The 24,387-nt window shown below is 41.2% G+C and overlaps 1 protein-coding gene across 3 annotated transcripts in view; it reads left to right on the plus strand.

Moving 5' to 3' along the window:
* The window catches only part of plcb1l (phospholipase C beta 1-like), a 125,043-nt gene that overhangs the window by 57,716 nt on the left and 42,940 nt on the right, over positions 1-24,387 (plus strand). For all 3 annotated transcript variants that reach the window (XR_014802814.1, XM_084954320.1, XM_084954319.1), the window contains exons 4-9: positions 12,488-12,628; positions 14,574-14,653; positions 16,875-16,928; positions 18,720-18,795; positions 22,390-22,490; positions 23,217-23,383. Coding sequence is in view for 2 of the 3 variants with exons in the window: in XM_084954320.1 (XP_084810446.1) it covers positions 12,488-12,628; positions 14,574-14,653; positions 16,875-16,928; positions 18,720-18,795; positions 22,390-22,490; positions 23,217-23,383 (619 nt within the window). In the remaining variant the exon portion in view is untranslated. The remainder of the gene's footprint in view (positions 1-12,487; positions 12,629-14,573; positions 14,654-16,874; positions 16,929-18,719; positions 18,796-22,389; positions 22,491-23,216; positions 23,384-24,387) is intronic.

The raw sequence follows: 24,387 nt of genomic DNA on the forward strand, positions 1-24,387 counted from the left end.
TTCAGAAGTCTGTCCTCGCTAAATTAGAGCTTGTGTATGACTGGAGGATAATTACCATAGTTATGTACCTGCCAGTTGCCGGTGCCTGCGAGCTGTTTTTAGTGCCACCCCTGACAGAGTGCCACTTGATGGACAGCTTGAACAAAATGGGGTTCATCTACCTCACAAATTCAAGAGTGTGAGTCAGAGGCAGTGGGTGGGAGTAATGGCCAGAATACCTGGGACACGATGACACAGAGGAGGAACTTTTAAGTAGCGAGTTGCTACTAGAAACTTTGTCAAAGACTTTTACACAAGTTGGGTAAAATGTTACATTTTACTCAAACGTAACATATTATGATACGTTTTATGTTTTTTTTTTACAAACGTAACATTTTATGATACGTTTTATGTTTTTTTTTTACAAACGTAACATTTTATGTTACGTTTTACCCAAATGTAACATTTTAGCGCTAGTTTACTCCTGTTTTCTTTGCTGTGGAACCAAAACTGCAATAAATGCTCAATTTAGTTAGATATTGTGAACAATGGACTCAAAAGCTGTCTTTATAAAATTTCTCAGCTTCTTTTCTAGCAATATATCATTTTATTATATATGATGCTTATGACATTTTCCAAAATTCTTGAAACGAGCGTTGTACTTGTTCAATTCGATTTCAGGCTCAGCTGTTTGACTTTTCTGTGCGCTACTGAGTCCCGAGTTTTGTTTAGTGCTTATTCTAATGAGAAGAGCTGCTTTTGTGAGTCCCGGCAGCTGATTATTTTTCTCCCGCTGGAGTTCATGCGGTGTATCTGAGGTCAGCTCCCTCCCATCTGCACCTCTGCCTTCCTGTGTGCCCAACGTGGGCTCAGTCAGCTGGAGGGAGAGTGTATGCCAGGTAGACTACTTCCACCTCATCAACCCTTGCCCCTTCTGTCTCTCCATCTTTCCTTCAGAGTGATTCACACACAGCGTGAATCATCCTCTTGCCACTTTTCTTCTGCTTATTCACTCCTTCAAACTCTCTCCCCGAGAAACCGGGTCACTATTCGATGCTCACAAAGTCCCCTTGCGTGTCTGAACACATGTAAAATTTATGACCTAATTTTAATGCTGCGTATGGAGCACGTGCCCTTGTAAAAGGTTCTCTCAGGAACTGAGGAGCACTGTGACAGAAATGTGGCGTGTCTCCTCTGTATAATTATCCATACGCAGAGTCCTCCAAGCTTTTATGTTCTTTTTTTAATCCAAACTGGCAGCCTGCTTCTCAACAGGTCCCTTCACGCCTCAAGCATCTGTTACACAAGTTTGTTTTTGGCCATTAATGGCGATATAATTGTGTATTCACTGGTGGCCTGTCCCAGTGGTTGTGAGAGTTATGACTGGATTTCTGTGAACAGAAATACTCAAACAACCTTTTTAACAATTACCTTATTCTGTAGAGACTGCACAGAGTGACACAGTAACACCTTAAAACTTAGTGAAAAGCATTTATTGTCTTTATTGCTTCTTAAATGTATCTGTTGAGTTGCTTTAACATGTTGCCACTCTTTTTTTTTTTTTTTGTTGTTGTGTTTTATTGAGATTAATGGTTAAAAAAAGACAACCACTGTTAAATAAATACACTGTAACTTTTGATCATGCCAGTATTGGTGTAAAGGTCCTCCTGATATGCTTTGCATGCTACCTTGATGCCAGAGGAAAGTAGATTTCTCAGCAAGATTGACCAATTTCCTGCCCATTTCTGGAGGATTTTTCTCTTCAAAGTCCTGCAGTCACCATGTACAGGCAATTGAGATTCTTCCATTTTTTTGTTCTTTGGAAAAATTAAAGTCATCTTGACCCTAAAAAAAAACATGCTCAGCTTGCTAGGATAGCAGAGATTTTAAGAATTATGTCAAAGAATTATCAGGAATCTATATGAGCGATTAATTAAATTCTATCATGTGATATCTGGTGAGATTTTGTCGGAAGTATACGTGCAAACGCCAAAGCAGTGTGTCCTTACATTGCTGCTGAAAAGATGAGTTCTATTAAAATCTGTGGCAACTCCTCCGTGTTTTGGGTGACAGTTAAATCAGATGACTTGGTTACTGTGGGGGCTGTGATTTGCAGTCAAATGCTGTCAAGCAGTCTTTATGTTTCTGGTGAAGAATGTGTTTTCTCTCAATGACACGGCAGCCTGAATGAGATGTCAAGAGCGTTCATATGACTAAATTAGGAGTTTGTGCCATTTGCTGGCCGGGTCTGTGGGTATGGCTGTCAGCAGCTTTCAGACTATACAAGGCTTATTTCGTTTAAACTCTGCGGTAGTAGACCGGCAACTTTTATACTCAGAATCTGTTCTGCGTTGGCCTATGTCTGTATTTGTGAGCCTTTATTGTTAAATAAAATCAACTGCACAAAATTCAAGATGACATCCGGGAAAAAAAGACGACAGTTATATTCATGAACACGGGAGTCAGCAAAGTATGGTTACCTAACTTAAGTATATTACAAATGAAAAACCAAACAAAGGAAACAAGTGTGGTGGGAAAGGGAATGCTGTTGTTCAGACTGCCAAGCAGGGGAAAGAGTGTGAGAGGGGCTGGATTTGGCTTTTAACAGGTGCCGGTTGTATTATGTTGAAGTAGAAGTAGGTTTCCAGTATTCCTGTTGCTGCCAAGCTGCCTAATTATTCGTTCTAGGACTGAAACTTCAAAGGGTGTCCAGTAAAACCAGATTCAAAGTCAAAGCATTGCAGCACTAAACTTCAGTGCATCACTCTGTGATCAGAGTTCTTCATCCAGCTCAGGGAGATGATTGAACTCTGCATGTTAATGTTTTGTCCATAGAGGGGACTAGACAAAACGTATGCATCTTACATGTAAATGATCACCAATTATATAGCAGGAGGAAATACAAACCCAGCTTCAGGCAGGTCACAAGCTAGTGTACACCTAGTGCCAGTCCCAAGCCTGCATAACCCATCCCAACACTGCTGACGTGGGTGGTTTTCACACTCCAAAGCCATTTTGTCCCTTTTCTTTTCCCCTCACCCCCAACTGTTCAATGGCAGGTGGCTGCCCCTCCCCTGAGCCTGGTTCTGCTGGAGGTTTCTACCTCTTAAAAAGGAGTTTTTCCTCCCCACTGTTATCAAGCGTATGGTCAAAAGGGATTGTTTGATTATTGGGTTTTTTCTCTATTATTGTACAGTCTTTACTTTACAATATAAAGCACCTTGAGGTGACTTTATATAAATAAAATTGAAATGCTCTGTATTTTGTCTCCAAATAATATCAACATCTCATTGCTTCTTGGGCTTGCTCCAGAATTTAGTTTAGGCCATGTCACACTGCTGTGGAACTTGGTCATAAAACTCCACAGAGTCTGAAAGATTAGAAAGCAAAGGTTGATCTAACCTTCCAGGTGTCTGTTAGCAGCTTTAAGGGCACTGTGAGACCAAACACCAGTTCTTCTCGGTTGAACCTAATGACTCTTGGGTCCGTTTTCATCCACAAAAGGAGGTAAATGGACTCTCTATGTACTTTTGCAGCACGATCAACCTGTGCTTTTATAGTTAGGTAACTTTGGATGGTAGGCAGAGGATGTTATATGTTCAAAACACTCAGCAATAGCTGAAATGGAGATGGAGGAATTTACTGGTAAGGCTTCCTTACAATTTGGCATACGTGACAGTTTTTATGAGTATTTTGCAACATTTGATTTCACCCCAATGCAGTAAAAATGTCTAAGCAGTTGGTTTAAAGCTTTATTTTCCCCCCATGTGTCCCACCAGGGAATACTCATGGTGGATGCAAAATATCAATGACTGGCACCTGGAACAACAGCTTGGTGCACATGCTCAAATCAGCCTCACAAGCTCTTTCAAAGGACTGCCACTTCCTCACAGGCACATCGCTGGTGACAAAGTATTGTCAAGAAATATCTCTGAAACTTTAACGCTTCTTTTTCCACTTTAAGATGAATCCTTTTAGCTTCAACGGAAGAGCAGAGTCTGACAGCAGAGGATAAAATTCAGTTGGATCTGTGAAAGTAGCTGTAGACGCAGCTGCATCTACAGCTGTGCAAGGCCCCTGAGGTGGAGGAGCAGTCCTGCGTATGCCATTTTAGGTTGCAGTAGCTGTAGGAGCATCAGTGCTTTCCTTTAAAACTTTATCCCTGCTATTAACTCAAGTATACTAGTAACTGGAAAGAGTTGCATAATCTTTAGTAAACAGGTTATGCAACTCCTCTGAGAAACCCTCAGTAAATATATCCATCTTTGCCATACTAGAGACACCATTAACCCCCTGAGGGCCTTGAAGATACCAAAACCAAACAAAAGCATTTTTCTAAGCAACCTCCCAAATAATGAAATTGATAGATTAAAAACTCTGGATGCACCTGGATCTTCCTGTTTTACACCCAGGCACAATGAGAGCAGCATGATGAACAAAAACATGGTTTCTGGGGTGAAACATAAACATACCTGAACTTGTGAATTTCTTCCAGATGCATTTTAGCCTGGAGTGTAGAGTCCAGTTACCCTGCGGGTCTAGACAGAAGTATAGCTGTGTGGTACAATAAAAGTCTGATCGGTGAGAGGAATAAATTCAAGAGTCCACGAGTAGATTATTCATGATAAAATGAGAAATGCAGCAGTTGTGTGAGTCCTCTTTTAAAAAAAGAATTTTTCTCTTTCCCCCTGAACGTCTGGAATGGCCAGTTCCTCTGCGTGTCATGAGATGATTAGTATTGGGTGTGAATGGTGCGCCACTTCCCCAAGACGCGAAAATGAGCGCCTGTCACCTCGAGTTATTGCTGATGTGCTGGCATTTTGGAAATGCCGTGATATACGCTCTCGGTCTCCCCTCCGTCCACCCCTTCTGTCTCTTGTTTCATGTCTCACTGCTTCGGGGTTAATGAAATGCCCCTGTTGAAGAGCTGGAATGAAGGATTGTTAAGTCCGTACGAGCTTTCAACTTCCTCCTACGCATTTTCTCAACCTGTGCCTCGCTGCATGACTGAGCCCTGGCGACGCATCACCACTGGCTAATGTATTCGACTGGAGTGCTTGTGAGGAGCTAGTGCTTTCATCAGGATGTGTTTTTTGTTATTGTGATTCCCTTCTTAATCATTGCACTCTTCAATCAAACACATGTAAACATTAAGCCTAGCGTCTTACTCCAAAAGATAATACAATTTCAATCCCGAGGGCTTCCTCTTTCGCAAACTGTTCACTCACGCTTCACTTGAAGATTTGTGACAAAGTGTTTTCTGGCTTTGGATGGCAAAGTACACACACACACTCACCAAATGTACCAAATATGTGTGCAGTCACTTCTGTACTGTGGTTGGTGATGCATCACCTGACAGCTGACTGATGAATCACTGACCTTTTACTCCTGCCCTCGTGGGTATTTCGCCATCTCATGAAACTGCGGTGGTCTGCTGCTCATTGACACTTTGGTTCTCACCTGAATTATGACTATGTGGGAGTGCGATACAGACAGCACAGGAAAGACGGGAGACGGCTCACCCAGAATCAAAGATCCTTCATCCCTCACCGATTCCCTTGCACTTCCCCTCTCTTGTTTAGTCGCATTCTTTGATCGCGTTTACAGTGTGGTTGTTTTTGAGACTTGTCTGCAGCTTATCCTTGGGCAGTGTGCAGTATGGTGGCTGAGTTTTACCCGAAGCTAGAAAAGTTAGCAAAGCAGTTTCCACACTGAGGAAGTTTAAAGTATGAAACTGCAGAACTGCAATGGGAGCAGACAGTTCGCCCATACTTATATGAAAGGCTGCTGCTACTGTGGCTGAACTAAACAGACTGATCAGCAGAAACGCTTTTAAGCTGAACTACATGGTGTCCCCGTGTAGCAGTAAGGCATCAGACTCCCACAGCGAGGGTGTGAAGTGCAAGTCCCCCCTTTCTCTTTTTTTCTATGTTGATGTCACTGCTCATATGTGTCTGGGTGGCACATGAATGAGTGTGGATTATTAGGAAGGCCATTTACAGAAAGAAAAAGCTATGGCTTTCTTCTAATAGGATCAACATTTCAGTGTTTTCTGTCTGTGTAAGGTTATGAAGCGGCTAATGTTTAAAACATGCTCTGCAGATCCGGCGTGACCCTCTTAAATAAATGACTGCATTGCCAAGAGAGGGAGTCATCTTAGGATTAGCTTTGCTGTGGGTGAAATGCTCTGTAGACTGTGACTCACACTGGCTGGTAGACAAGGATGCACATCGGCGTACAGATATAGACAAACTAAACATCAATAAAATGACAAAGATAAGCGACACGAGGCATATCGTCATACGGCTCAGACTGAAACGGCTCATACATCAGTAAATATTTTCTGCTGAAAACGAGTGCATATAAATGCACAAAAACATGCATCTGCGCAGCATTTGTGTGGCAGAATGAGCACATCACCCCCCAGCTTGATATCCCATAATTGCCTTCCAAAAGGCCCAAAGCTTTTTGCCGTCCCACCAGCAGCATCTTGCCGCTCTGTTAGTTAACAAGGCTAGCCGGCAGCAGGAGGAGGTTAGGTGGCCTGCTGATAGTACTGCTCTGCAGTGCCGCGGCTCCATACATTAGAATGTGCTCCTCAGAATTCTGATGTTCAAGCTGGATTTAAGTCTTTCTGCTCATTTGTCTGATGATTATAAATCCATGAGCACATTGTGCATGAGGTCAGATGGGGGAAAAGACAAAGATGAGAATATCTTCTTTGATTCAAATACCAAATACACCTTATAACGACTCTACACTATTGAATATACACAGCTTAGCCAAAATTGTATAAGTTATAGTTCAAGGAGATTTACTTGTTGCAGCATTAAATAAAGCCTGAACAACTACTACAAGGCTGAAATCATTATTATATCCATAAAATAAGTTCCCAGTGCTTCTATAACATCCTTTTGTTTAACAAGTGCAGATGCTTTTAAAAATTCAGTCTGAACTTCAATGCGCAGGCTGGCAGAGTCAGCTAAAGTGCTGCCATCCTCAAGATACCAACCAAACCAGCTTAAAAAAAACATGCAAAATGCAGGTCTTGTGAGAATTGGTGCTTCAAAAAAGAAAAGAAAGAACTTTTCACTTTACTCAGCTTGTACTCCAGCTACAGCTGCCTTGAACATAGCAAGGTTCATCTGTTGAAACAGCTTTGCTTTACAACTAATAATTGTTTTAACCACGTTAATATACATTCATGAAGCGAAGCTCGTCATAAAAGCATTCGACAATTCCACTACTACTTGTCCAACATGTGTGTCATGAGGAGGCGTGTGACCTCTAAACAACGCACAATGCTTTGACCTTGCTATTTTTCCTTTGTATTGCTGCTAAGTCACTGACGAATTTCCAAACAAGTCTGATTAAAAATAGTTTTTGAGACTTATATGTGATTAATTTGATGGTTTCTGACCTCTACTCTAAAATGCACTTGGCCTTCCTCTGGTTTGGACTCAGGAACTGCCAAAACAGTCAGGACCCTTTTGGACTCCTTTTACGGTCAAGCTCTTGGAGGAAAGTACCAAGTGTGGTATGAAGGAGGGGGAGATTTGCCTAATGTTTGGAGAATGTGTTTTTAAACAGGCTCAGAAGAGTTTCATTTACTTCATATAACTAGATATGTTTATGATTGAGTTGATTTGGTACTCAATTGCTGGTTAATTGTTATTTCCTGTAGTGGGAGGAGCTACTGATTATATAGGCAGGACATGCAGCTCCTCTTGAGCAGCATAGTGAGTCAGGCCATGATAGTAAGGAGACCACTGTAGCGATGGGCCAACCGAGGCCTTGTGAAACACTAAAAGGTTTAGAGCAGATGCGTCGAATTTGTATCGAGCTTTTGAAACAATCTGACACCCGTCTCCACAGTGACACCTTCTGGCCATTTTTGCTATATCACATGGTGATAATGCTAGTTTTTTAAGCAACACAGATTTTCCGCAATTCTAACCAGTTATTAAAAATAACCATAATTAAGACATTTTGGAGAAATCTCCGTACAACAAAACAAGAAAAACTTTGTTGTCTTGACTGTAACAAACAGCGTGTTATCAAATTCAATGCACAATTTATACAATCTACAGAGAAGAGCTTATTTTCATAACCACATAAGTGTTGTGGATATATACGTAAGCACAGTGCCCCATTAATCTTTGTGTTTTATCTACAGTGGAATGACGTGTGAATGAATGTAGCTTGTTATGCTTATGAAAAATAACGATGAATAAGAGAAAATCAAGTGCTATGTAAAGATTTTTATTCAAAAATATCAATTTATTTAGTTTAGTTTTAGCTTCTTCTTTTGCAAATTGGAAAAAATAAAAAATCATCACATACATGTCTACATGAAACGCTTGTTTGTACACAACGGGATTTCTTTTTTAAATAAAGGTGCAGGTTTACAACTTGGCACTAGACTAGTGGTTCATGTTACACATCAGTGATGTATCTTTTGACCGCTACGGTGGGATTATCTGTTGCCCTGCGGGTACTATGGGTTTCACTAACTCAGCTGTCAATAGGGTCCCACAAACTGCCCTTTGCTGTGATTGCTGCTGCTAACAATAATAATAATAATGATGATGATGACTTTTAAGCTTTCTGGGAGTTTTTGGTGTCACTAGGTTTTTTCCACACACTGTCAATCAAGGCTAGAAACCACAGGCAAGCCGCTTGTCAAAACTGGGGTCAAAAGCTCCAAAAATAGCCATGTCATGTGATCAAGTGACGTGGGCATTTTGAACCACAAAGCAGGCTTTCAAAACATCTGTGTAAGCTCAACACAGCGTCAAAACATCAGCATCGGGCATCCCGTGTCTGGTTGCAGCTCCTCTTGGGGAGTGTAGCCTGTCAGGCCCATGATGGTGAGCAGGCCACAGTGGCTGTACTGCCAGGGGCCTAACTGAAAGGGAGTTAAGGCTGGTGCAGAATTGTTTCGTCAGTTGTTAAGTTTAGTTTTGGTTCATTATCATCCAGTTTTTAGCCCAGTCACTGTTACATTCTGCATTAATAATAAACTTAAATTTAAGCCCTTTCCTTAACCGGGTTCACTAGATTTTGCAGATCCTGCTGAGTGATGTGTAGGTAGATGGCTCATCATCAATCATTCATACTGACATTTCCTTTGATCTAATGTCTCTCTGTGTGTTTATTTATACACACACTCTGTGTGACGGTGTGTATTTCTCTGTGTGAGCGTTGAGCCGAGCCTGCACGAGTGCAGTTTCATGCCTGTGCTAAGGTGGACGTGTGGTGTGTGCATTTGCGATGGTGTGTGTCCGAGCTGTGTGCGCAGGAGAGAGGGTTTAGACAGGTGCCGTGCTGCAGGTTTAATGACCTGAGGTGTGGCTGACTTCTCTTTGCCAATCTGAATCTCTTCCCTGTGCCCAACAGAGTGTGACACAGTCTGAGCGCATGGCTGGTGACAGGTGGGGGCAGGTGGGGGCCTCGTGACAAACTAAGGCAGAAGGAGAAAGTCTGTGTATTTCCTCGGGCTGCATCTCCACCTGAATGCTAAGTGTTTGAGAAGAGTTCTTATACTGACAGGCAGCAGCTGCCAACATGCACCTTGAAAGCTTGACTAAGCACGTGCTCACAAGCATCATACACGACACTCTCACATGCGTGCACTATAGCAACAGAAGACAGTGGGCCATGGCTGTGTTTTCAGAAAGGCTAAACTCAACCACACCATCATCCAAATCCCATCCCTACCCTTTCCCTTTCTCTGAATCTCCACTCCTTGTGGTAACTGAGACCGCAGGCATGCCTCTAATAGCTCCCACAATGCACCAGCACAAATTGGTTTTCACTCACATGGCTTACCCCCTTCCTGCTCCTCTCCTTCCATTGCTCTCTGTTCCTTACTTTATTTCTACTTTTCTTTATTTTGTCCTCATCTCCTCCGCCCCTGCTCCTGCTCCCTCCCCCTGCTCCTGCTCCCGTCCAGCAGGGCCCACCTGTCAGCTTGTTTCTTTCAGTCAGTCAGTCTTTTCCCAACATAACTGCTGATGTAAGTGCCTGCAGCTCCCGCCCATATGACTGCATAGTGGGAGATGAGCCCTACGTTCAGCTAATGGCTACCAGTAGCATCAAAACAATATCAAATTGCATTGACGTTGTAGTAATAAATGAAATATGCATCTTACTGTCATCCCGTCTGTTCTCAGAAGCCTTTCATGTCTGGCTGTCGGCCAGAGCGTTTCTCAGAGGGAGCTTTGTGTGTTTTAGAAAATTGCAAGTGGCTTTTTATGCTTTGAATGATGACGCTGGTGTCATTCAGAATACATAAGTGGACAGTGATTGATTCTCATTGAACTCAGGATGTGCATGTGTGTGTGTTCCATCGATTGGTGGTCAAGTCCACACATGACTCTAACCATCTAAATGATACACAACACTGAAAACCTGTTTTCTCCACATATACATTTTTTCTTAAATTTAAAAGAGCAACATCTTATTTTCAACAAGTACCTCCTTAGCCATATAAACTAGTAAAGGGGGGAGTACACAGGCTGTCAGAAGGAACATGTATTGCCTTAGAAGTTCTCAGTGTGATAATCGCAGGCGCCACTAAGCCTCCACAATTTGATTGGGGGGTGTGAGGGATGTGTAGAGGACATTTATCAGCATGACACAGGACACAATGCTCTTTGTTTGAGTGGTCAAATTAGTGGAAGCTCATTTGCTTTCACTGCAAAATCCTTATACAGGGCTTTTCTGTTGTGTTAATTAAGCCAGAGCAAGAATTCTGTATGCCACTTGCATACTGGGTTTGCAAAGAAGAGAAGGAGATCATTGTTATTCCTCTCTTTCTCCTCAGAGGCATTGTAGTTGGGTTCTCTTTTTTTGGGCTTTTTTTGTGATTCGCACCAAATATGAACTTCTTAAATATATATTTGCTAAAATTAGTTTGGTTTAATTTTCCTCTGACAATTAGCTCCGCTGAATGCAAATTCTCCAGAGTTTTTCCTCTGTAGGAGCTGGAGTATTGCCAGCACCCAGTGTTTTGTTGTAGGAGAGATCAGACTTCCTGCAGCAGCCCTCTGATTTTGTCGGATGATGAGAGAATTAGGGTTGTATTAAGTCCGACAATTGCTTTTTCTCAATGTGGGGACAATTTCTGTTGACTTATGAATTTGCAGTTTTTATGTAAGCCTTTAAAAATAAAACCCTTTCAGGGCAAGAAAAACATTCTCCTCGGCTCTCCTGGGTTAAGTGAGTCCTCTGGTGTTTTTTTTAGCAAAACAGTTTTTCCTGTGATGTTGATTACAAGTTATTGTATGTATGGGGGGTTTTGCAGTTAAGCTGGAAATATGTTGAGACAGGAGGATGTTTTTTGGGCTTAAAACAAGCTAAAAAGCAAGGCTGGGAAACCCTCAAGCTCTCAGGATTTGGAGAGCTGTCATGGGGTTATTAATAAATAATAAATAACACAATAAATCCTGTGCTGACATCTTATTGGACATTTGTGCTTTGAAACAGTATTGTCTACATGTAAGTTCTCCAGTCACGCTCCAGCTCACTTATTTAGTCTACAAATACTTAACCCACCTCGTTTCCTGCTTGTATAGCCTGCCATGTGCACCCTTTACACAAACTGAGAATCGCTGGTGCTGTAGCCTCACACAGACTCTCTACCTCTGTCCTCTAATTAATCAACCAAATCAGCCATCAGATAAGGTGCGAACTCCCGAATGTTAACCAGTCTTGTTTCCTCTGAGTTCATTCAGAGACTGTTTTTGTTTTGAAACAATATCATAGCAAAATGCCATGACACAGAGCAGTGCCGTGTCCCACTTCCTCAAAAAAAGCATTGCTCGTCTTCCTCTGTGGCCTGTTTCATGTCTTTTGCCATTTCGCTGAAGCTTTGTTTGGCCTGCTAGTTTTTAGATGCCGCTCTGGCTGATCTGTTCCACCAAGGTTCAATGTGTGTGCAGCTCGGATTAGAGGCTAACATAAAGTGTTCAGAATTTGGGTTATGTAGCACAATTTCTTTTATCAACATGCTTTATTTGAGGCTTTTAATTGGAGCAGATATGAAATGAAAAAATACAAAAGCATTAGCCAATAGGATATCGAGCATATGATCATGTGACTTGTGACCAGTTGTTGCAATAATCACATGAGAGGAAAGGGCATTGATCAAGTGGGACATACGCAACACTGTATTAGGTCCCTGAATTAGAGAATCTAAAGCACTATAAATCATTGACATCTTTTTTTTATGTAAACGAGATCATTGTGAAAGCTTATTAATTAAGTGTTCCTCATCCATGCCTGTAAGGGATATTATTTTTAAATATAAAAATTTAAAATACTTCTCTTTCTCCTAAGAAAATTATCATTACCACTCCGTGGCTGTCGATGTGTCATTGAAGGGGATTTTGTTATAGAAATTCATTCATTTGGTGACTTTTGTTTTTCATTTTGATCTGTATAGTTCATTTCTTTGTTATAACATATGTTTTTTTTATTTGTGTGTTTTTGTTTCATTGTAAAGGAAGCCAAGCTGCGCGAGCTGCTGGATAACAGCACGCTGTCGGGGAAGTTGGAGAGCAGGATGCTGACGGTTGTGAGTGGCACCGACATGGTGAATATCACCTACCTGAACTTCATGGCGTTCCAAGAGGAGATTGCAAAGGTAAAAAAGAAAATCATGCATAGCAGCAGTAAACAAAGTAACTACTTTTTTATTGTATATAACCTGGCATCTACAGTGGTAAGTGGGATATCTTAGCCAGTAACTGAGCAGTCAGGGTGAGGTTGTGTAACCCTACCCATGTGCCTATACTCACCCATCATGTGCGCAACCAGGCATCATTCACCTGGAGAAAAAGAAGGCAGCAGGATGCACTATGTGAAGAATAGTGCATCGTAATAATTGTATTAATGTAGGGTCTTTACCTTACAATATAAACTGTTTTGAGGCAACTGTTTTTGTTTTGTATTATATAAATAAAATTGAATTGAATTGAAGGCAAGCTGCCACACGGGTGTTCACAGACGCGGACTACACCTTTCTTGGCTGCTGCCTCAAAGCACATTGTGCGCTGTCTATCTTGCGTGCTGCACAATATCGTTTATTATTTAGTATCTACTGTTATCTACTGCTAGCTAGTTTATTGTGATGGTGCTGTTTTTATTATGTTGCTCTTTGTTGTTTGCTTTCTCTTCTGTTTTTTTTCTCCATACAGGTGATCCAGGCGTTTTGTTTGTTTGTTTGTTTGTTTGTTTGTTTGTTTTTTCCTTTCTTCCCCCCCTTCTCACCGTCTCTTCTCCCCTTTGGTTTTCTTTCTCTCCCTCTCTTTCTTTCATTCTTTCTCCCTGTCCTATCCCCCAGTCACGTCTGTCCCGTTTGTATCAACCGAAAATAAAATAAATACATAATTATAATAAAGGTCAATCAAATGGACCAATATGGCAAGGCCATGATGATCCACTTGGTAAAATAAATCCGCTTGGCATCTTTCTTGGCCTTAAGACAACAATTCTGATGGCTAAAGATCCAAACGGGACACAAAAAAAAAAAAAAAAAAAGGTAAAAAAGAAAATCATGCATAGCAGCAGTAAACAAAGTAACTACTTTTTTATTGTATACAACCAGGCATCATTCACCTGGAGAAAAAGAAGGCAGCAGGATGCACTATGTGAAGAATAGTGCATCGTAATAATTGTATTAATGTAGGGTCTTTACCTTACAATATAAACTGTTTTGAGGCAACTGTTTTTGTTTTGTATTATATAAATAAAATTGAATTGAATTGAAGGCAAGCTGCCAGAAACAGTGTGATGCTCTGGATAATGTTTTCCTGGGATCCTTGGATTCATGTGGATGTTGATCTTAAACGTACCACATACCTAAGCATTAGTGCAAACCAAGCTCGTGTCTGAATTGCAAAGGTACTCTCTGACGACATTAGTGTTTCATAGGGGCAATGAGTCGTGGAACACTGTAAAAAGTGCTTGGGAATGGTTTTAAGGAGCATGACGAGGCTTCCAAGTTGTTAACTTTGCCTTCAGATTCCACAGATGTCAGTTCATTCTGTGGGATGTGCTGGAAAAAAACTAGTCAGATCTGTGAATCTGCTGCTGATAAATTAGTGAATCTACACCTCGATGGATCACAGCTGTTTAGGCTCTTTGATGAGGACTTGCTCTATAATATGCATGGGGTTTCAATGTTGTGCCTATTTTTTGTATATGCTATTAAACTAAGCCATTAAAAGCAATAAATAATATTCTCAAAGAGTGAAAGCATTTCTTAATAATTGTTTATTATTAATTGATTTAGGAGGCTTTAGACGGAGGTACCATTTCTTTTTTTAGGATCATGGTGAAAACCTGCATCATAAGTTCATCATCAATTCATTTACCACTCTGGAAAATTATGAAAAATGATCAGCATACCTACTCAGTATGCATGAACTTCATTTATTCCTGACACATGGCAGCAGAAACTGAACACAAACTTCCAGCCTTCAGCAGTTATCAGCATCAAAGCACAAATGAGTTCACCGCCGCTCTCTTTCCTGACTCTAGGTGTGTGTGTGTGTGTTAATGTTGCGTGTGTGTTTAATTTCCTGCAGGAATGGGCAGAAGAGCTTTTCAACCTGGCGTCCAACCTCTTGGTGCAGAACATGTCCAGAGAGGCGTGCCTCGAAAAAGCGTACGTCACCGGATGCATGCACACGCGGACACATGCACACACGCACACGCAAGCAGTCTCGAACAAAATGTAAATCTACAGTCCCCAAGATAGATATGAAAATCAGGTCTGCAAGCACTAGACATGTCACTCATAGCAAGAGTCACATTAGGGACCTGATGTATTTTACATGAACAAAAATGGTAAAATGTTATGTAAAAATCTTGCGAAACCATCGTGTAGCATTTACACCTTCACCAAAGCACATTTCTGCTTACATTGTTCACACACTGCAGTCTACAACGCAGCCTGAGCCGCATTTTTCACACATCAACGGAGGAAGTAAGAACAGACGAAAGCAGAATTATCAAAACAGCTGGAAATATGTTTATACCAGTTTATAAAACACCCTGCATGCGTCAGTTGTCTTTTATTGCTGCCCATATGTGAGTGTGCATTTGTTTGGTGCTGTAGTGTATGTTTTGTTTTACAGTAGTGACATATAGCAGATTCCAGGCTGACTCGGTGAGCTGAGCTTTTGGTTGAATTGGGAAAAGAGAGGAAGAGAGGTCAAAAAACAGGAAGCCAGTATTTTGTCAGTTCCAGGGTATTACATAAATCACTGATTATCCTTATCAGTGGCTCTATGTCCATGACCGCTTTCATCATCCTTTGCCCTCGTGTCACCTCTGATTCCGAGTGAAGCTCACGCAGAGTGAGCGTAAATATGAACGCAAATCATTTTTTGCTGGACTCTGCTCGCCGACAACTCCCAGCTGTCTGCTGTTTATCAGTGAACAGAAGCCATTAACGTGCACCCCCGAGGAGCTAATTGACTTATGAGACAATAAAACTGGTCATCGACCACATAGTGCAGATAGAGTGGAATAGAACTGAATACAGCAGGTCTCGCGGTCACGTCGGTTGCTCGCAGCAGCAGTTCTTGTACACTCCTTGCTTACAAATAAGGCAATTCTTTGCCATACCGCTGCTGCAGCGTGAGGATGCTGCCTCCCTGAAGTGATGTTGATGTTTCTCCGCGTGTGGTTAATTCTCATCGCTGTCTCTTAAAGCAGTGATACTGATTTTGGGTGGTGGGTTTTCTGAGGAGCGGCGTAGCGGGGCAGCGTTCTCATCAACAGGAAACTAAACAGAACCCAGCAGGTTTTTTAAATGACCACTTGCTGAAAGGTGTTGAAATCAGTACAATTATAATTGAATACCCTCCTTGGATAACACAGCCCTCAATTACCAAACATGGCAGGGTTAGAACTGCGTGTTTTACTCTGTGTTGCTCTGTGACTATGTCTGGAAACTTGGAGTTGAGCAGTTAGCGTCATCTAACTGCTTATGTCTTTGGCGTCATCTAATGAAGAAATGAGTAAATGAGTAACGTCTAGGATTAGCTAGAGTGGGTACGTGAAGAAGAACAGAGAAAGCAGTGAGGTAAACAGAAAAGGAGACAGTGAGTAATCTGTTTCCCCCTTTCTCCAGTGTCATAATGAATAATACAAGCATCTCTGAGTCAGATGGGGGCATTGAAAAACACCTCTTCCCTTCCTTGTTTGGGAGCCTTTCAATCATTCTCTTAAAAAAAAAGAAAGAAAGAGAGAATAAAGCCTCATGCAGTGCTACTGGCTAACGTTATCCCAACCAAAACTTTTTGTTTATAGCTTTTAAAAAAGAAGAAAAAAACCCAACTCCCCAAACTTTGATCCCAATTGACAATTAAAAGTCACCAGCCTATTAGCCTGAGGCAGTCGCCAAGTTCTGTCAAGTGGACACTGTAATGGATATTAATTATTAGCCAGCAGCCACTTAAAGCCCAGCCTACAATGATGGCTCCTGTTGCAGCCGAGCTATTTATAGGCCAGGTTACACACTGCCTGTGCATTGCTGCTGCACTGCTCTGCCCTGCCAGCGTTCAAGACTTCCAGGGATTAGCCCACAGTTCTGACCTCCCGTGTAAACGCCGGCAGATATATCCGCAGTATGCAAAGAGAACTCCACTCATGCACAGTCAGCCACTTTAAGATATTTGGATACGTGCTTTTTATCACTTTCCGATGCATTACGTACCAGTCTACAAACCTGGTCATGGCAGACAGTTATTTATGTCAGTCACGCATGTAAGATCAAGCAAACAGCCCCCACACATACATTAAACCTGATGAAGAATGTCACTCACACTGAATAAACTGCTATCACGAGCTGCTGCTGATGTGTGCTCTGTGCAATGCAGATACACCCGGCTGAAGCTGCAGCTAAACCCTGAGGGAAGAATCCCCGTCAAGAAGTAAGTCTGTGTGACTCATCCACCCCCCACCACACCCCTCCCCCATCCCCACAACGGTTCTGCTCTTTTCATCGGTGCATAGTTTCCTCTGCCTTTTTGCCTTCTCTCTAAGCGTGCAGATGCTTAAACCTACACTTTGTTTTTTGCATATTTATTAGAATATATTACCCATTCCATCTGTCATGACAATATTCATTCTTGTCCTCCTTATCACCACTTTTCATTTATCTTACGCTTATAGATTCGTGCCCATTTCACCCATGTGAATTTTTTATTATTATATTTTTTTAAATATCACTAACTTTAGTCTGTGTCAGTTTGTGATTTATCTGAGAATTTCATTTTGTATATTTCAGTTTCAGTTTGATTTATCTGGAAGTTTGTCATCGCCTCATTGAAAATCCACCTCTCTTCATCTCCATTAGTCAAGTTGAGCTTTCAGGCAGGCGGGCAGCAGTGAACCTCCGCGATAACCTCCCTCAGAGCCGCGGAGGAAAGCAGTGGGTGTCAACAGAGAGAGACACTCCTTGCTGTTTAGGGAATTAACCTCCTAGCTAGGAAGACATGTCAGTTTGACTAATGTCAGCTTGATACTGCTCTTCCACTGAGCGTACAGTAAGTGCTGGTGGACCTGCGCAGGCATACCTCTGCAAGCAATTAAAACAGGCTGTTCCGAACAGAACCAGACCTAAATGTCCTGCTGTGGCTGCAGTGACACTAGAGTCCACTGTAAATCACTTTTATTGTCTGTATACACCAGAATAAAACAGATGACAGAAGCTTGAAAACACAGATGTCTGTCGGCAGTGTTTTTCCAGAGTTAAATGAACCGAGACGCTGATGATGTGACGATGTGATGTGATTTGAGATCATTTTGCGTTATTTACATGCGCACATCATAAAGAAACATTACATCTGCACACCTTTTGTTTATTTATGCAAGAAAAAAGATGCTTCTGTTGAGACAGACTTTATAGCATTACAAGCACAAGCACAATGACATGATAATAAATATTATGACAGCGATGATGAAAATTGGTGTGATTTGCAAAATGACACCATTGCCGGGAAGCTTTCTTTCCTCATCTTTGTTGGGGCCTGTGTGGCATCGCATTCATGAAGACTTGTCGCTTTTATGTACACAAGTGGCATTTGCCATGGAAAACTTAGCAATTCACTGTAAGCAGTATTAAAATCAAGCTATTTTCCATGTTTAAAAATGAATATTAAAAATATTAAAACTATTAAAACTACACTATTTTATCTCAGTCCACCCATCTATCTATGAGAGCAAACATATTAGAAACACATCTCATTAAAGGAGATTTATGCTGCTGCATTACTGCACAGCTTCCTAATGCTCCAAATAAGCTGAATCAGTAGCTCTCTGACTATTTCAGCATAAACAGAAATTTACTGCATAACCTTTATGAATGTAAAATTCATTGCAAGGCTGTTAGACTGCAGTATTTAAATCCTGATGTCCCATCTTCTACCCCTCCCTTATTATATTGCATTTCTTTTCCCACACAGGCATCATCTGAGTCTAATATTTGTCTTTAGTGTTGCATTCTGTCCGGCCTGTAGTTTCACCCTTTTTATTTTTTTCCGTTCCCTCCTAAGCTGTTGCTACAATATTACATTTTCACAGAATAATCTTAATATGTGTCAGTTAAATGCTGTGACGAATTCATCCGTTTGACACACAGCCTTTAAAGGAGTGAGAATTTCTCTCCGTGTGTGGCATTTTCTGTGATTACTCATAACAGCATGTTTTTTGTCTCCCTACAGTATCTTCAGGATGTTCTCGGCAGACAGGAAACGAGTGGAGACAGCGTTGGAAAGCTGTAACCTCCCTTCTGGCAGAGTGAGACTCCAAAATACTGAAGCTCTCTGTTTTTTTCTAGTATTACTGTCGCCTCATATTTCCTCCGTCCCTGAACCGGCTTCTGTCTCCATCTCATCCTGTCTCTTTTATGTACAGTTGCTTTCATCTTTCCATCCATCCATCCATCCATTTCTGTTTTGACTATTCAGCTCATCTCTTAAAACACAAACTGATTGCGGCTGTGCTTATTCGTCTTATTTTCTGGATATCTGCATGAGTCCCAGCACAGAATGGATTTAGCCTGGGTTGTAATGCAACAAATAGACCCAGTGGGAGCAATAGAGATGACAAAAGCTGTTTTATCGCTACCTTTTTTAGATGCCACTAGAGAGACGCTGCACCCTAATGCATAGAGGTGCAAACAGTGCTCTGTATTCAAACAGTAGCAAACAATTTTCATCCCTAGAAGTGGGAAACTGCTGTTCGGTGCTGCTCTGAACGCACACTTGATATGTGTCTAGTAAGGCAAACACACTGAAAAGCTAATTGGAATTGGGTCAGGTCACTTTCAGATGTGACTGAACTCATATAACGTGTTTACATTTAAATTACTCACTGAAAAGGTTATATCTTAGGTTAAGTCTGTAGTGAAATGAAATGCATTTTGGATATTCAGCATTATCAGTTGGTTAAAATCAGAATATATAACATACCTGACGCAAAGCACAGGTGTTCTGTGTGCATACAAGTGGGCTTCAGTTTCTTTTGTTACTGCAGTTTTCTTATCAAATCCCAGAAACACTGATTCCCAGTAAATGGTAAATGGCCTGCATTTGTATAGCGCTTTACTAGTCCCTATGGACCCCAAAGCGCTTTACACTACATCCAGTCATCCACCCATTCACACACACATTCACACACTGGTGATGGAAAGCCTCATTGTAGCCACAGCCACCCTGGGGCGCACTGACAGTGGTGAGGCTGCTGGACACTGGCACCACCGGGCCCTCTGACCACCACCAGTAGGCAACGGGTGAAGTGTCTTGCCCAAGGACACAACGACCGAGACTGTCGGAGCCGGGGCTCGAACCGGCAACCTTCCGATTACAAGAAGAACTGCCAGTAATATAAAATGTATTCAAAACGCAATAAAAGAACCTTTGACCATGTACAATAAGATCTGATGGCACCCTGATTTTAAATGTAATCTCAGCTGATTATAGCTACTTATTATTTTTAATCTGATTAGCGAATTGTGGCCAACTCTGGCTACAATCAATGGCTTCTGAACACAAATCAAATTAATATATATTTAAATAAATAAATATACACACACACAGGAATACAAACACACACACAGGAATACAAACACACACCCACAGTCAGAACAAGCTATACATAATTAGCATAGGGAGAGAGAGCAGGAGGTAAAAACCGATTGCTGTATGAAGGTCTGCTGGGATTTGCTGTTATTCCATTGCACAAGTAATTACAGCTAAATGGTATTGCTGTTAATCCCTCAAACGCACACACTCCCAGGCAAAAGCACATACACAGCCCAGCTCGCACCAATGTCTTTTGAATGACTCACTGAGTCTCAACAGGGCTTGACCTGCATCCCCCCTACTTCTGTGCATCCTTCCTCACCTCCCTCCTTCCAGGTCTTTTCTAAGACTGTGTGGTTCTGCTCTGTTTCTTGCTGGCAAAATGCTGTTCCCTGCTGCTGAGCCCGCTGTGTCTTTATCATACCCGTTTGCCTCTGATAGCTCTATAAGAAGCCCTGACGCTAAGTGCAAATTGCAGGCAGTCATTTGCTGTTTGTTATTTGCATCTCTGCAATTGCTTCAAGAGGGCCAACTATAAGACGGCAGATGGAATGACAGATCTGTGTTTCTTTTAGTCACATTAGTGGGTTAGTGGATAGATGTCTTTACCTCAGCAGTACTCTAACTAGGAAGTCTGCACAACATGAAATTTCCTAGTATGCGGGGAAAGTTTGATAATAAGTAAGTACATTTAAAACCAAAGTTCTTTACACCAAAATAAAATAGAATAAACGGGTTCCTAAAAAGGTATGGCTATGGCTCACAGTGTTTACATCAAATAAACCAGTAGCTACCAATCCACCAGTCACAGTTCCAGAAATCATCAGTTTCCAAAGGCTTGAAAATATATGTCTTAGTTTTATTTATCTGTGAAACTTCTAATTTGATTATCCCAAAGTTAGCCTGTATTTTAATAATAAACAGAGTTAAGGAGCCCAGGTTATTCTTCGACCTCTCAGTTAATCTCCGAGAGCCAAACAATGTGGCCTCAGTTTCTTCTTGTGGGACATCAAATTTCATTGTTATTATTCAATTATATCCAAAATTCACTCATTGAGCCTTCTTGTGGCACAGTGATATCCAAGATCCAAGTGTATATACAGTTAAATCATCAAGAGATTCTATCTTGTGAATAATTTGACGTAGCAGGAGCATGTGCAAAGCATAAAGAACAGACCTCAAGACAGACCCCTGTGGAGGTCCAGATGTTATAATAGCTAATGCAGAAGCAATGTTAACTGTTTAATATAGGATTTAAACCAGTTAAGAGTCAAACCCTTAACTTCTCCACAGTGCTCGAAGTACTCAATGCATAACTCAAGGTCGACAGTGTCAAAAGCAGCACACAACTCCACATAACTAAGACAGAACAACCAGAATCTGCAGAATATCAGAATATTGTTTGTTACTTTCAAAAACGCAGACTCAGTTCTGTGAAAGGTCTCATAAACATTGTTCTCGTGTAGAAAGGATGACAAATAAACAAACCTTTCTTCAATTTTAGTCAAAGATGCAGTTTTGATATAGTATCAATAACACTCAGAAGATCCACTTCCAAATTTTTTATCCTTTAAGTAGGACGTGACTACTGCATGCTTAAAAGGAACTGTACAAAAGTGAAGTTTGCATTTATAATTCTCAGGACATCACAACCTGATGTAAAAAATATTTCCTCGTCAAACCACGATGGAAGAACAGAAGGGGAACATGTCATATGAGAAACCAAGTCTGACTTCAGCGACGCAAATAACCAGATGATAAGCAACAGATTTAGCTCCAGAAATTAGAATATTTGCTCCAATGTGTCCAACCTTACTCTGAAAGAGGTCCTGAAAAAGGAAATACTACTATATATATTTTTCTTAAGCAACAGTTACAAGGGATTTGATTAATTTTCAAAACGTGTAGAGCTAAGCTAAATTGGCTAAACTAAATAATTCTGTTTATCCCAAGATTATACAAATATAAAATTCACTTTACTGTGCACATACTCATTACTTTACATAGATATGCACAAGTAAGCGTCTCATAGATAAAGAAGATGCTACATGAAAGATTGCCTTTTTGTAAAGGCTACGTTAGGATCAGTGCATTAAACTGAAAATAGAGTTAAACACATTTTATTTAACTAATAAAAACACAGTTTTGTTGCACTGAGGCATGCAAGAAAAGTCCTCTCCAGAGAAAAAGTATCTTTTATCTATCAGCTTGTACATTTTAAATCCACTTTTTTCTTTTGCCCTTCCACAGTACTTCCGAACACTACTGCCTGCAATTTATTCACCTATCTTACTTTTGTCTGCTGCAGAATGACTCCATTCCCCAGGAGGACTTCACTCCAGAGGTCTATAGCATGTTCCTGAGCAACATCTGCCCTCGGCCTGAGCTGGACCACATCTTCTCTGAAGTGTAAGTACTGTGTTTCTCTCTGCTCTCTCTGTGTGGTAATAATAACCTTTTCCACCTCCAAAGAATATGGGAATTCCCAGTTTAAAATGTCCAAAAAATCACAATTGATATATTTTTTTCCCAAATCATCTGTTGCTTTTTTCATACTGGTAGCCTCGATAGGAAAATTTGGCTTCCCAGGTTCAAGCCAGATCCTTTTATCCATTAATAAGACGTTAATTAGCCCAGGAAAGTGTGTTCTAATGTCCCTGGTTGTGACTTCTCGAGCCTAGCTGGTTTGGCCTCTCGTGCTGCAGAAGCAGAACTGCCCTTTGGCCCAGAGGGACTGAGACCATCAGCCGAGGAAGCACGCCAGCTCGACCGACGCTACTCCAAGTCATAAATCTGTATTTTAATCACAGTTAAGTGAGGTAGCAGGAGAGCCAGGAGGATGTGGAGAAGATAATTTAGTCGAACAGGCTTGGATGCGAAAGGCGTTTTTAATGAATTCTCATAATTTACTCAAAACACAACATTTAATCCTGTTGTTTTGCATGTCTGCCGCTCTGCCTCGCCGCGTCTTTTTGCACTTTAATTACAGCTCCTCCCCTCCATCGTTTTTTCCTTGTTTCATTTCCCCATATGCTATTTTTTAATCCGTCCTTGCACCCACACCTTGCTTAGCAGCCCTTTAAGATGTTTTGTCTAATTTTTTCTAATTTCTGCCCCATTCCTTACTCTGCTCAGGGGAGCCAAGAGTCGACCATACCTCACAGTGGAGCAGATGACAGAGTTCATTAACAGTAAACAGCGAGACCCTCGTCTGAACGAGATACTCTACCCTCCTCTCAAACCAGAACAGGTCCAGCTGCTGGTTGACAAATATGAACCCAATGCTTTGCTGGCACAGAAAGGTCAGTGGCTCAAATTTCTGTCAATACAATCCCAGGCACACTGACAAGCTTATGTGTACACAGACATGCACGTAACACCTTTTAGTACAGATCGACTTCATGATAGTATGCAAGTGATTTATAGTAAAAACTATCGGAAAAACACCGGTACATTATGCCCGTTGTGTGTTTTTACACTGTCCTCCTCCACTAACCCTGCACTCCAGCCGCTGCCACCAATAAATTTGTCAGGGGTGTTGCCATAGAGACTGCTGGATGGTGTCCAAAGCTTTTGCAAGTGAGGGGACATAGTGGGGTGCCAAGGAGTCTGTAAATACCAAACACTCACAGTCAAACACACATCACCGCCATCAAAATGTTCCACCTGTTCCCAACTTGTGCTAAAGTATTGCAGTTGCAATACTCAGAGAATACAGAGTATTGCAGTCCTTGGGATGAATTTTCTGGGATGTCCACTCCTGGGAGGAGTGTGGCATTGAGTTAACACATATTTGAATGCTCCAGACCAGCAAAGTGCCAAAACCTTCCCACCTCCTGACGATCAGTTATTCAAGTGCTATTTACCCTTTTAATTTCACTGGAAGCAGTTTTTCCCAGACTCTGGCAAAGGCTTTCTTCTTCACATGTCTTTATCTGTCTGTGTAATATAATGCAAGGCTTTGTACCTAAAATTGAAAGGGCAATAAATAGTTTGCCTGGTTCCTTTCAAAGGATTAAACTGCAGTAAATCTAAAACGTATAAACCTACAGTTCATTTTTTAGTTTTATGTGCAGGACTTCAGCACCATTTCTTGATCTGCTATCAGTTCACTTTATTATGTGTGTTGGCTTCCTAATTGCTGATTTGCTTAATGTGACCTATATGTTGTCTAATTCCCATGTTTAAATTGTATATAGATGTCAACCATCTTAATTAATAGAAGAGGGACTTTAGTTTTAATATTTAGAGTATTAGGAGTGATACAGAATAATATATAAAGAAATGAGATGGATGCGTCTTGGTG

This window comes from Perissodus microlepis, chromosome 15 (assembly GCF_051167445.1).
Source record: "Perissodus microlepis isolate ML-2025 ecotype Zambia chromosome 15, ASM5116744v1, whole genome shotgun sequence".
Classification (NCBI taxonomy): domain Eukaryota; kingdom Metazoa; phylum Chordata; class Actinopteri; order Cichliformes; family Cichlidae; genus Perissodus; species Perissodus microlepis.